This window comes from Castanea sativa, chromosome 11 (genome assembly GCF_040712315.1).
Source record: "Castanea sativa cultivar Marrone di Chiusa Pesio chromosome 11, ASM4071231v1".
Classification (NCBI taxonomy): domain Eukaryota; kingdom Viridiplantae; phylum Streptophyta; class Magnoliopsida; order Fagales; family Fagaceae; genus Castanea; species Castanea sativa.
In genome coordinates this window covers 41,512,159-41,526,446 of record NC_134023.1, presented here as the reverse complement: position 1 = coordinate 41,526,446, position 14,288 = coordinate 41,512,159, and the positions used below count along the sequence as shown (strand labels likewise).

At 33.4% G+C, this 14,288-nt stretch overlaps 1 protein-coding gene across 2 annotated transcripts in view; it reads left to right on the top strand.

Annotated features, from left to right (window-relative positions):
- LOC142615207 (uncharacterized) overlaps window positions 1-14,288 on the top strand; it is a 38,650-nt gene that overhangs the window by 8,503 nt on the left and 15,859 nt on the right. For both annotated transcript variants that reach the window (XM_075787918.1, XM_075787917.1), the window contains exons 5-6: window positions 4,248-4,745; window positions 4,849-4,998. In XM_075787918.1, coding sequence (XP_075644033.1) covers window positions 4,248-4,745; window positions 4,849-4,998 — 648 coding nt within the window. The remainder of the gene's footprint in view (window positions 1-4,247; window positions 4,746-4,848; window positions 4,999-14,288) is intronic.

Sequence of the window (14,288 nt, the reverse complement as noted above, 5' to 3'; positions counted from 1 at the left end):
TTATTGGGTTATTAAGAATTTAGGGGGGGCGTGCTAGATGAATGAGATACCTGTGAGATATGGATGATAAGGAAGTTCTGTGTATGTCTAAATTCTATATAATTGTAAATTATGAGTTTGATTTCTTTAATATATAACCAGCTCCCTACTTTCTTGATCGATAAGGAGAGTTTCGTAAAGAGATGATTATCCAAGTGTTGCTGGTACAAATCAGAGCATTTCTATCCTGGGTTCCGTATTTATTTTTTTGTGAAATTATCATTTTAGTTCATACATTCTAGCGTTATAGTCAGTTTTGTCACTACATTTTAGTAATAATTAATTTGGTCTTTGCTATTTTCAACTTGCAATTAATTTAGTCTCTACTGAAAACTTATTTTTGACGTGACAAACAAATGACAAATTGGCACATTTGAAATTTACGTGGCAATAAAAAAAAAATTCAATTAACATTAAAAAAATTGTCACAGCATCTGAATGGAAAACAAAAATCAATTTCTTTCTAAACAAACACTTGGTCCATTTGGTTGGGAGATGAAAAAAATGAGAGGGGACCAAACTGATTTTAACCACAAAAAAAAAAAAAAAAAAAAAGGCTAGGGTGTGAAAAAATAAGAGGATAGAAAAGTGAAATGATAGAAGAGATTTTAATTTTCTTCATTTGTGTTTCGTTAGCGGGTGGAAATGTGGAGGGATAAAGAACTTTTTTTTTTTTTTTTTTTTTTTTTTTTATTTTTATTGAGAAGAAAAATGAGAAGACAAAAAATAAAATCTATATAAATTTACTCATATGCCCTTATTAAAAAAATAATGCCCAATTAAAAAAAATACAATCACCTAAGTTTATTAAAAAAGAAAAATAACGTTGAATACAAAAAAGTTTTTTTTAAATTTTTTTTTTTTATAAACCTTATAGTTGAAGAAGAGTGAAACACCCTAAAAGGAACCAAACACCAAAAAAAAAGACAAAAAAATGAAAAAGAAAGAAGTGAAGCAGTATATCACGTCCATAAAAAGAAAAAAAGGAAACAACCAAAACGTGAGATGAATGGTAGTTTAGTCATTTGACTATAACTCCTCTTCCCCTCTCTATTTTCTTCCCAAATTGGGGAGGTAACATTTTGGTAGGACCCAAAAATTTTCTCCTTTGCAACATTTCAAACTTTCTCTTACTTTTATCTATTTTTGCAGTTTTCTTCATTTGTTTGTCTTTAGCTGCCTCTCATTTTACTTTTGCTAAATGGCCGTGTGCATGCCTTTTTTGATCAATTGCATGTGTATGCTATTTTCATTCTTTTTTTCTTTTCTTTTTTTAATTTTATAACTGGGTATGGTAGGGTTTTTTTTTCTTTGGTTTTTATTTTTTTAATTGGGCATTATTTTTGTTTTAACAAACTTGGTGGAATCATTTTTTTTGGTTGATGTTTTTTTTTTTAATTGAGCACAATTTTTTTTATTTTTAAATAAGGACATATCATTCAATTTATACCTACATCATTTTTCATCTTCTCATTTTTCTTCTCAACCAAATAAATGAGTTTTCCACTTTTCTATCTCTTCTCCATTTCCATCCTTCCACTTTTTCACCTCTCCAACTAAACAGGCTCTAGATACTTAAAATTTTATCTTTCTTCTCTTAGCCATGAATCACTACATGAAACTTGAGTCTTGGAACCTTTTTCTTTGTTCTTGTCCTTGGGTTAACTAAAACTAGAACAAAGGGGTGGTTTTTGCTTTTCTGTGCTTGTCCAAGACGAAATTTTCTTATAAAATTTTGAGTTTCATTTGGCTTTTTATGGCCTTTTATCTCTTTGTTGGTCAAAATATGTGGGTACATGAGTTTGTGTTTTAATTTTCTCTAGGTCATACTGAGAATTTGAAGAGTGGGTGAAATTTTCTGGTTTGCATATTATCTTGCTCCAATGGAGATTGGGTGTTACTGGTGAAATAATCTTTGTTCTTACTGATAATTTGTGGCAATTATTTTAATATTAATTAAAAAAATTTAGTATTATTTTACTCACCATGTAAGCTTCAAGAGTGCCAACTTGTCATTCATTTACCACGTAAGTATTTTCCGTTAAGGAGTTATTGGTAAGGATTAAATTGACTGAAACTTGAAAATAGCGGGGGTTGAATTAACTGCTACAAAAATGTGGGGACCAAATTGACGGTGACCCCAAAATGTAGGAACTAAAATAGTATTTTTGTCATCATTTTTATCTATTTTGGCACCTACTGTTCACTAAAACAATAAAACACGACCTCACATCTGAAGCTCTATCCCTATTCAAATTTTGGCTATTTGCCTCTTCAGATGTGAGTGAATCGTTTTGTGAGAGAGAGCTATGCCAATCTTCTGACAAAGAGCTAATTCCCCTTTGCTTTCTCTGAGAGAGAGAGAGAGAGAGAGAGAGAGAGAGAGAGAGAGAGAGAGAGAGAGAGAGAGAGAGAGAGAGAGAGAGAGAGAGAGAGAGAGAGAGAGAGTTTATTCAACCGGGGGATTATTTTAAGGAAGAAAATTTTTTGGAGTTAATATAGTAATTGCTATAGTGCTTTCTTCTTCAATAGATCTACTATAGCAACTCTAAAAAAATTTAGAGTTTAGAGAGGCTATTGGAGGGTTTTTTTTTTAATTTTTTATTTTGTATTTGCTCTCCAAAGATAGCTTTAGAGAGCCTATTGGAGATGCTCTAAGATCTAAAAACAAATTCCCAATGTAGTGGCATTCAATTATTTTATTCACCTCTCTCTCTCTCTCTCTCTCTCTCTCTCTCTCTCTCTTTCTCTCTCTCTCCTTTAAAAAACTTAGACTTCCTTCACACTCTCTCTCCAATCACCAACTCAGTGGGTTGTCTCCGTAGATGAGACGGCGGTCATCTGTGGCATGCGTGGTGGTTGATCTGAGAGTTTTGGATTTGGTTGTGGTGGACATCGTGGCTGTACAGGGTGGTTGCTGCTGTTATTGGTAGGTTTGGCTTTGGGTTTTCGTGGCTTGGTTTGGCCATAGTCAGTGGTGGTTGTCACTGGGTGTATTGTTGGCTGGGTTTGGGCCGTTTGGCCACTTGTGGTATAATGGATGAGAGGTAAAGTAAAAAATGAAAGGTAGGGTTTATTGTCAAGTATGAGTGTAAAAATAAAGTAAAATGCTAAAGTCACAAATTATTTTACCTTTTTTACAAACTATTGATGTGGTAGGTAGTTATTGGAAAGTAAAAATGTGATTTTAAAGTTGGTCTCATGAATTTGTAAATTTTAGTAATGAAACTTGATGGACCTCATATATACCAATGCTTCGAGCTAATCTAGTTGGAAAGAACTAGTTGGTTTTGTATTAAATATAATTGTTTTAGGTTCTTTGGGGAAATCTAGTGATCATGTTTGTTTATATTTTTGGTTTTTTAGTAATTTTTTACTAATTAAAATAAAATTTATTGATTTTAATATAAAAATGATTTTTTAAAAGAAAATTTTAATGGTGTGGAGAACAAAGAGAAGTGAAATATGAGGTCCTGGCACTCTTAGTTTCTCACTCCTTTAATCACCAAAAAAAAGGAAAAAAAAGTAGAAAAGAAAAGAGAAAAAAGAAGATGCAATTGCATCACGAGAAGGTAAGTGAATACACACAATCATAGAGGAGAATGGTGTGCTTGTACTTTTAAATAAATTAAGGGAAAAATAATGGATGCTCTAAAGGCATCGGTTTAGAAAATACTTTTAAAGTCAAAAAAGAAAATACTTTTAATAACTTTTTATGGAAAAAGAAAAAATTATTGGATTTTTTATAAACTTTTTTATATTTTTATAAAAGTGGTACTAAAATTTTCCTAACATTGTCCATTAACAAAAGTTCCAAGGGCACCCATTATTTGTACCCATAAATTAAATCGGAGAAAGAAAGTATTATAAACATTAATGCAAATTCATGGATATGTGCTACAAATTCTTTATCCTATTCTTTGTGTTTTACTTTATACTCAACCAATCATAATAAAAATAAAAATAATAAATATAGAAAGTGATAAGTTCTTGTCTCACTTTTTATGTTCTAATTGGTACTATATCTTCTTTAATCGCACTGTGTGCGTGTATATATTCTGGCCGAATTCAGACACAACCCCTATGGAAATAATATTATTCGTTTAGTCAATGTTGAAATCTAAATTAATAGAATAATCATCTTGGAATTGCTATTAGATACTCCAAATATTTTGAATACTATAGTAAAAGTACTATAAACTCGGCAGGGATGGAGAACGATGAGAACGGTCGCTTCAGTCAGTATGTATCCCTCGAAAAACATATCCGCAAAGGTGATTGGGATGCTGCTAATCAGGTCATTAGCTCCAATCCGGAGGTAGCGACTGCCAAAATTTCAATTACTGGAAGTACGGCTCTACACATTGCTATCTTTGAAGGACATATGAATATTGTGGAGAAGTTGGTAAACAAAATGTCGGAAGAAGAATTAAAAATAAAAGATACAAATGATTATACTGTTCTAGGTTATTGTGCTATTGTTGGAAACATCCAGATGGCAAAATGTATAATTGGGAAGAGCCGGACCTTACTTAGCATTGGAAATGAAAGCGATGACCTCATTCCAGTCGTGCTAGCTGTTACAAAAAACCAAATAGAAATGGCACGCTATCTCTATCCTGAAACTCCTCTAGAAGATCTAATACCAAGAAATGGCATCAACGGTGCTTCGTTTATTACCCGGGCTATTAATTCCAAAGCTATTGGTAAGAACTTCAGATTCAACCATATTTTCGTATTCATTTCTATGCTTTGAAACACTAGGCATGATTCTCTTTCAATTAATTGCTTATGTTTGCAACTCAATAGATATGGCTTTGGATTTACTCGAACATTACCCTGAGTTGGCTATCGCTCCAGATTACTACGGGCGGTCTCCTGTGGAAGTATTGGCTGGCATGTCTTTTGCATATCAGAGTGGAAATCGGCTCGTATATTGGAAACAGTGGATCTACAACAGTGAGTATCACTCTCTTTTCTTGATTAGTCTATTAAATTATATGTTATTTTGCTCACACCTTGGAGAGTTAATTAAAGAATGTTGGTTTTATATAGTTATTTCAAAACCTCGTTTTTTTTTTTAATAAAAAAATATACAATTATACTTTCACCCAAATCTTGTTTTAGGTGAAAGACATAAATTATATTGATAACTGAAAGTATACAAAGTAAAAACTCTGCATAAAGCCAAATAGGGGAAAGACAATGGCTATAGCAGTAGGAAGAAACTACCAAAAAAAAAAAAAAACATGGAGGAAACATAGTACAAGTAAAACCTGAGAAGACGAAAGTCACAAACAAAATCAAGAGCTTCGGTGTGCAGCCGTGAGCCTCAGATGACTGATACTCATCCAAGAAACCAAGGGCTCCATCTAAAATGGATCTGGGGAGGGCTTGAAATTTCTTGAAATAAAACTTATTCCGAGCACTCTAAATTGCCAAGACATCACCAACAACATTCCACATCAAATTGAGGAAGTCTGTCCACCATCAACCTAAATAAAGCGAAGAAATCTTGGATAGCATTGAAACATTTTTGAATCTTTTCCTTACACAAAGCCAAATGTTCCTTGCAAATGGACATTCCCACAGTAGGTGGCCTACAATTCAAGTTACTGGCAGCATAGATCATACCGTGTGTAGATATCGTATTTTGCCTACCCTCAATTTGCGTGCAGGACTCCAAAAATTCTACAAATATTAACTTTTCTCCGTGGGGTCACAAAAACACCTAGATTGACGTGACGCAACCCGTTTAGGCATCGGAGCACTCAAAATGCTGCTTTAGGTCCAATTGACCAAAATGCCCCGAGTCAACCTTGGGTTAACCAAAAGTCAAAGTTGGTCAAAATTATCCCAAAAACAACATTTTTTATGTTTCTACATCAAACCCGAGCTACTTGGAGATTTTTGTCAACTTTGACAAAGTTTGACTTGAGGTTGACTCCGAAAGGCACCAAAAACTCTAATTTTGATCCATCCATTAGAATGAATTGGGGTCAGCATCATTGCAAATATTATAAAATTCTCTTTCCAACTACTATTCATGGGTCAAAATCGAAGTTAAAATGGTTGAGATATCTTGAAAACCGGGCGGAGCGCGTTAGTACACTTCTCAAGGTCATAATTTTTTATCCGACTGTTGGAATTTCAACTTCTTTAGTGTTTGGAGTTTGGAAAGATCTTCAAATACACATCCAAAGTCGAATCAATTGACCCCTGATAATAATTAATTCAATTATTCAAGTTGATTAATTAGATAAAATTACATGCAATATTATAGAGGCACAAACAAATCAACAATCTAAAATAGAGTGCAGCGGAAATTAAATTTGACACGATGATTTGATTACGAATGGAGAAAACCTTCACAAGGAAAAAACCCCGCTGAGGGAATTTTAGGTTATCACTCCCGAAGAATTCACTAATCAAGGACAAGTGGTTGCAAGTATATACTTTAAACTATATACTAGCAGAATCTTGCAACTATATACTGACATACAATTGAACCTTTACTTTAATCTCCAATTGGATTTGATATGAAAAAGCCTTCTCTTTTGCATGAATCCCAATACGTGATTGACTTCTTTGCACAAATCCCACTACATGATTTACTTCTTTGCATGAATTCCACTACATGACTGACTTCTTTGCATGAATCCCAATATGTGACTGACTCCATAGCAACCCTTTTGATTGTTGTAGTCGATTTGCAGTAACTTCACATAAAAACACCAATAAGATCTTCAATTGTTAGTGCCAGAGACTTTGCTTGGCACAGAACCCAAAGGCGAACAAGTGTGGCAACAAGATCCCTTTCTTCTGTTTTCTAAACTCATAGGTTCAAAAGGTAGAGGTTAGAGTTTCAAGAAGAAAACTTTATGAATCAGTAGGGTTAGGGTTTTCTTTCTCTATCACCTTATTTAAATAGGAGCTTAATAGGTCTTTTAAATGGGCTCTCTTATTCCTATTAGGTTTACACATACCCATAAAAAAATAGCCAATTAGAATAAAATGTTGTAGGCTGAATTCTGAAATCCCGTATCTCAATAGATTGAGAGGTATCGAACTTCCTTAAGTCTTGATAGATCAAAGGTGTTGAGCTTGGTATCGGGACTTGTAGATTAAGCTTTTCTTGAGCAGTTTCTCAAGTATTTTTCATATCTTCAATATTTGCACTTGTTATACTTCTTCAAAGTACTTCGTGATAATCTTGAAACCACTTAGAACCACACAATTACAAGTAAAGTGCATTTTTCAGAGGATATGCAAATTAAATAAAGATATCCCTAACGATCTCCCCTTTTAGCAATCCGTGACAAAACCCCCAAGAGTACAATGAATGTTCTAGAATACATTATACTAATAAGCACACAGAAAATAAGTCTACTATAATACCTGAACTCTTGAAAAACTTTGCAAAAAGAGAGATCAATGTATGAATATGACTTTGTAACCTGTCATTAACTGAAATACTAAACAAGATACATTAAGGCATCATGTGTGAAATGTAAGACAAGTTATATAAATGCAATCCAAGTGCAAGAGATAAGAAAAGAAAAGCATATGTGGTACAATAAGAGAACATAAATTAAAAGAAGTGGCAAAAGCTTCATCATCATCTCCAAGGTTAATCAATTCAATTACCCAAATTGATTAATTAGATTAAATTACATACAATATTGTGGAAGCACAAACAAATCATCAATCTAAACTAGAGTTAAGCTAAAATTAAATTTAACATTGTGATTTGTTTATGAATGAGGAAAACCTTCACAAGACAAAAACTCCACTGGGTGAATTTCAAGTCACCACTCTCGAATAATCTACTAATCAAGATCAAGTGGTTACCAGTATAAGGAATTTTACCACTACCCAGCCTATCCCAAAATACCAACCTATAGTTGAACTGTTACTCCAATCCCCAATTGGACTTGATCTTGTAGAAGTCTTCTCCTATGCACGAATCCCAATATGTGACTGACTTCTATTCACGAATCCCTTTACGTGACTAACTCTACAACAACCTTTTTTTTATTGTTGTAGTTGATATGCAAAAGCTTCACATAAAAACACCAATAAAATCTTCAATTAGTGGTGCCAAAGGCTTTGCTTGATACAGAACCCAAAGGCGCACAAGAGTCGCAACAAGATCTCTTTCTTCCATTTTCTAAAACTCACATGTTCCAGAGATGAAGGCTAGGGTTTAAATAAATAAAAAAACCCTTATGAAGCATTAGGGTTAGGGTTTTCTTTCTCTACCACCTTATTTAAATAGGAGCTTCATGTGCCTTTTAAATGGGATCTCTTATTCCAATTAGATTTACATAAACCCATAAACAAATAGCCAATTAGAATAAAATGTTACAAGCTATATTCTGAAATCTAGTATCTCTATAGATTGAGAGGTATCGAGATAGGTATCGAACTTCATTAAGTCTTGATAGATCAACGGTGTCAAGCTAGGCATTAGGACTCGTAGATTCAGATTTTCTTGAGTAGTTTCTTGAGTATTCTTCTTGTCTTCAATACCACCGCTTGTTATACTTCTTCAAAGTACTTCATGATGATCTTGAAACCACTTAGATCTACCCAATTACAAGTAAAATGCATTTTGTCATAGGATATGTTAATTACATAAAAATATGACCCTAACACACTTGTTAACATTCAAACTTGCAAGTATTTACATTTTTATAGATTTGCATCCTTAATGGATTGCTTGGATGGAGGGGGAGGAGAGAAGAGTAAATGGGAGGGGTATGATTTAATGAACCTTGCTTAAATGTTTTTTAAGAGGGGAAGGGGAGGGGTTTTAAGGGATTTGGAAGGGTAATTTATCCCTCCTAACCCCTCTTTTTTAATTCTCCCAAAATGGAGAGATTTGGAGGGAGAGTGGAGTGGAGGGGATTAAAAAAATATTTCCTTTAAGATGTCAATTTATATTTATTTCTTTAAAAATTAATAAAATAAGGTCATTATTGTCAATTTATATGAAATTCTCCTCTCTTATCTCTCCCTACTTAATTTTTAAAACATCCAAACAAGGTGAAGAGGTAATCATTCCCCTCTTCTCTCATTTACTCCTCCCACTCCTTACTCTCTACTCCCCTTTCCCTCCAAACTTCCAAACAAAGTGTAAGAGTCTATATGATTCGTAGAACGAAAAGCCATATTAGAGTTATCAAAAGTACTTTAATGAATCAATTTGACCTTTATACTATGTTTGGAAGTTTGGAGGGAGAGGAGAGGAGAGTAGAGGGTAAGAAGGGGAAGGAGAGGAGAGTAAATGAAAGTAGAAGGGAATGATTACCCTTTCACATTGTTTGGTTGTTTTAAATCCCTCCCCTTTATGTGAATGTTTTAAAAATGAAATAGGAAGAGGAGAGTGGAGGAGAACTTAAAAGCAAACTGGCATTTCAATTTTTTTTAACCCCTTATGTACTCCCTTCTTTTGCCAAATCTCTCTAATTTGGGGAAAATAAAATGTGGGGTTAGGAGGGTAAGATACCTCTCCAAATCCCTATAAACCTCTCCCCGGTCCCCCTCTTAAAAACATCCAAGTAAGGTTTGTTAAACTATATCCCTCTCATTCACTCTACTCTTCTCTCCTCTCCCTCCATTCAAACAAACTATTAAGGAGCTCATTATTTTATATATAAACATAAACAAAGTACATCACAAATATGTTGTTTGCAGCCTTACAAAATATAATTGAGATATATATATATATATATATATATATATATATATATATATATATATATATATGCTATTAGTAACTAATTTGTAATCTAAAAATGTGATTTGTAATCTCATGCATAAATTGCTCCATTTTTAAAGAAATACAAAGGTGATTTGTTTACCTATTTACATACTTACTTTTTAATTCTTGAAATTTTTTTAATGGTGATATAATCAATTTTTTTAATATTCAATATTTATAAATAAACATAAAAATTTAGTTAGTATGAACATATGTTGAAAATCATAGTTATGGTACTTTAGAATATGGTAAACTTCTCATTGATGTTTATACTTGAGTTAGTAGTAAGTTTTGGTAAGAGAATCTGTATTAGTTTCAAATTAATTTGAAGTAATTATATTAGTTTCAAATTAATTTGAAGTAGTTTTGTATAGACTTGAACTGGATTCAAATTAGTCGGAAGTAGTTTTGAATGGGATGAAAATATTTTTAAATATAATAGAAATTGCAAAAAGTTAGAGTAGATTGTAAATATAATTTGGGGTATCTAACATAAAAGAGTGGATTAGCATTTTTTTTTTTGAGCTTCTACTTTAATTGAATATCAAGCTTGTAAAAATTACATACACATAAATGCATTTAAGAATAATCACAATCAGATATATATGAAACTCTCTCTCTAAATCTAATACTACCAACATTTGTTTTTAAATTTTTGTTGGTCCTTAGAAAATCATGTAAGGATATTATACTATGGAATATGTTAGTTGGTAATTCTTGATTACCCTATTATAGTAAGAAATAATAAGGTAGTTTGCTTTTACTTCTTAATTTAATTCATATTAGTTTGTTATACAATTTTGCTCAATCACAAAAATATTTATTAAAAAAAACCATTAGTTTTTTTTTTTCTAAACATTATATATATATATATATATATATATATTAGAATCAATAGTTTGGAGTGAAAGGATTTAAATCCTAAATGTCTTTATTGAAAATACGAAGAAGTGCCAACCAGTTGAGTTATAAGGTTCTTGAAGGTCTGAAATAAATTGTGTGCTTGAGATAGTTCAAAATGGACTTGAACTAGTTGTAAATTTTATATTTTTAGGTTGGCAACCAGGAAAAAATGTAATATTTTAGTACTTAGTTTGTCTAGTTGATTAATGTTGAAATTATCTTTGGAACAAGACAAATGTAGTTTAGAACAAATGAAGACTCAAGTAATCAGAAAAGTGGACTATTGAAGACTGCTTTTCAATTGCAGGCTTGACTAATCAAGACCCACTTATCTCGATTGATTGAGATTCGTGCAAATTGCGGATCTGGTTTTCTACTTAGCTATTTATGATGAATCTTAATTATATATAAATACAAACCCTAGAGCAAATTTTTGCACATTCAAGGGGGTATTTTCTCTACACAAATTTGGAGATTTTCCATACTCTTTTAGAGCTACAGCTAGAGACCTTATGCAAACAACAAATCTAGTCATAAAGCAAAGTTGTTGCATCCAATCAGCCACAGTTTTTGATCTAAATCTTTGAATGGAGATCTCAAAGTCACAAACTCTCCAATTTGTGTGCAACAATTTCACAGTAGAAGAGTCTGTGGATTCAGAGTTACTTGTGGTCATAACCGGTAAGTACGTAGCAGTAGATTTAGGGTTAAGTTTATTATACAAACTTCAATTCTATTAGTAAAATATTGCCTTGAGGATTATTTAGGTTAAATCTTCCCCATCTATGAAACCCCAATTTCATAAGCTTCCTAGGTTATGTGGTCTATGTTTGTTTGATGTTTTAATTATTTTAATCAAAGTGGATTAATTTGGTGATAACTGGGGTCTAAAACCCTAACACTAGTGTTAAATTGTATGGACACTTAATACTACAAAATTCAGGTGAATTTGAAATCTAATTTGGGAAAAATTGCAATAATTGGATTAATTAAAAATTTTAATTTATTAATACTAGAGTTTTTTTAAAAGAAGTTAGCACACATTATTGAAAAACAGAAGCAAGACTAGCCAAAGTTGGCTAGGAGAACAAAATTGATGTGTGGTGGAACATCTTCCATCCACACCATTAGACAACTAACATGTCTATCATGTTTAGCGAGGCTATGAGCAACTGAATTACCTTCTCCGTGAATATGAGAAACACAAAAGGAATAAAAGGAAACCATAGAAAGGTTTGCCTCAACGATAAGGTGACCATAGGAAGAGAATGATTCATCTTCGCTACAAAGAGCTTTGATGATAATCTCTGAATCACCTTCTATATTAACCAAAGGAAGGCTGAGTTCCTAAGCAAAATTGATAGCTCTCACAGCAACCTTGGCTTCTACATCAGTAACGGACTGTGGAAGTAGAACCTTTTCTGACATTGACGCTAAAACCAGCCCTTGAGAGTCATGAACCACAAACCCAATACCTACCTCCCCTAAATCTTTAAAAACAGCACCATCGAAATTGACTTTAACCATAGTAGAAATTGGAGGGGACCAACAAACACAATCTTTTTGAACAACTGAGGAAGTAAGAGATGTCCCTAGGTTGACTCGCAGGAAATCTGTCTGGATCTGTCTGGCCATTAGGATAATATCTGTGAGAGGGAAGGGTTTATCTTCAACCCGAAGTCCATATCTGCGAAACCACAGTGTCCTGATAAACATAGCAAATTGATCTAAATCTTTATTCTCATTAATAATTTACTGGACTAGATCCAAAAACTTAGGAAAGTGTTTTGGTCGGTGAAAATTCCAAGTCAGGTCAGGCTCCTACACACCAAAAATTTCAAAACAAAGCCAAATTGCATGAATCATGTCCTCAGGTAATTGTTTACGCTGCTCACATGTGTCTTCAGCTAGAACATTCTGACGAACCAGGTTGATTTTGACAGGAAGAGGATTTTTACAGGCCCTCTAGACAGAACTCTTAATTTTATTCAGAACTTTGCAACTCCAGACATGTTTCCAAACCTCTTGATACTGGCTCGGATTGGAAGAAGTTTGTGACTCAAATGCTCTATGTTTTGAAAGAAAGTTGTATCCTGACTTTACTGTATAAACACCCGAAGAAACGTAGGGTCAGACAAGCTTGTCCTCTGAAAGTCCTTGCCCGAGTGGGATTTTCTTTATCAATTCAACCTCTTGATTTGAAAACAATTGATGCAATAGGTCCACATTCCAAGTATTATGAGTAGGTGAAGATAGAGAGTTTACTAAAGCTTCAGAAAATAAATCCACTACATGAGATTGGATTTTAGGATTCTCCAAAGATGGGAGCCATGCATCCTTCCATATACTAACCTTGGCCCCATTCCCTATCCTCCACCGTGCACCCCTCAATAGAACATCCCTGTCCTTTAAAATGCTATTCCATGCATAGGATCCAAAATTTGACTTAGCCACTTCCATAATAGAACAATTTGGGAAAAAAATCGAGTTTTGAAGATGTGATAACAAAGAGACCGTTTATTGTGGAGGAGTCGCCAAACTTGTTTAGCTAGGAGGGCATTATTAAATAGGCTGAGGTCTTTAAATCCTATACCTCCATCTAATTTCAGTTTTCAAAGAGTATCCCATTTCACCCAATGAATCTTGCAATGATCTCCTCACTGTCCCCACCAAAACTTTCTGATCAAACATTCAATTTCATTACAGAGACCTAGTGGTAATTTAAAGCAGCTTATAGTGTAAGTTCGAATAGCTTGGACCGCAACTTTAATTAAAACTATCTTCCTTTGACACAAGTGCTTTTCTTCCTACTTGATATAAGAGCTTTTCTTCCTAGCCTTGAAGTTTGCGCTAGACTCGCTCTTTTATGAATTCAAAACTAGCTTTTTTCTTTCTCCCTATCAACGATGGCAAGCCTGATACTTCTCAAACTGTCTAATCTCTAGAACTCCCAATGCTGTCTTGATAAGTTGTCTAATACTATCTAAAGTAGATTTACTAAAGAAGATAGTCGTCTTACTTTTGTTTATCTGTTGCCTAGAACAATTACCATAGGTATCCAGAACTTCAAGAGCTTTTTGACACTCCTGTTAATTAGCTTTGCAAAAAAGAAGACTATCGTCTACAAATAAAAGATGAGTTCATCTGGGTCTATTCTAAAAAGAGAAAAACCCTTCAGGTTACCCAACGTAGCCTCCTGGGATATCAAACCATGAAGCCCTTCTGTGCATATTAAAAAAAGAAAGGGAGAGAAGGGATCTCCCTAACGGATGCCTCGAGTTGAATTGATCAAGCCTTTTGGCTTCCCATTAACCAGGATGGAATAGGTTACAGTCTTAACAAAAAACCATCATTAACTTAATCCACTGCTCCCCAAAACCCATTTTTTCATCACAACTTCAAGATAAGACCACTCCACTCCACCTTATCATAGGCCTTATTAATATGCAATTTAATAGCCAAATAATCATCATTCTCTTTATGTTTCTGCATGCTATGTAAGTCCCAAAAGCAACCAAAATATTATCATAAATAAGTTTGCTTTTATTAAAAACACTCTGATGTTCCATTATAATATTTG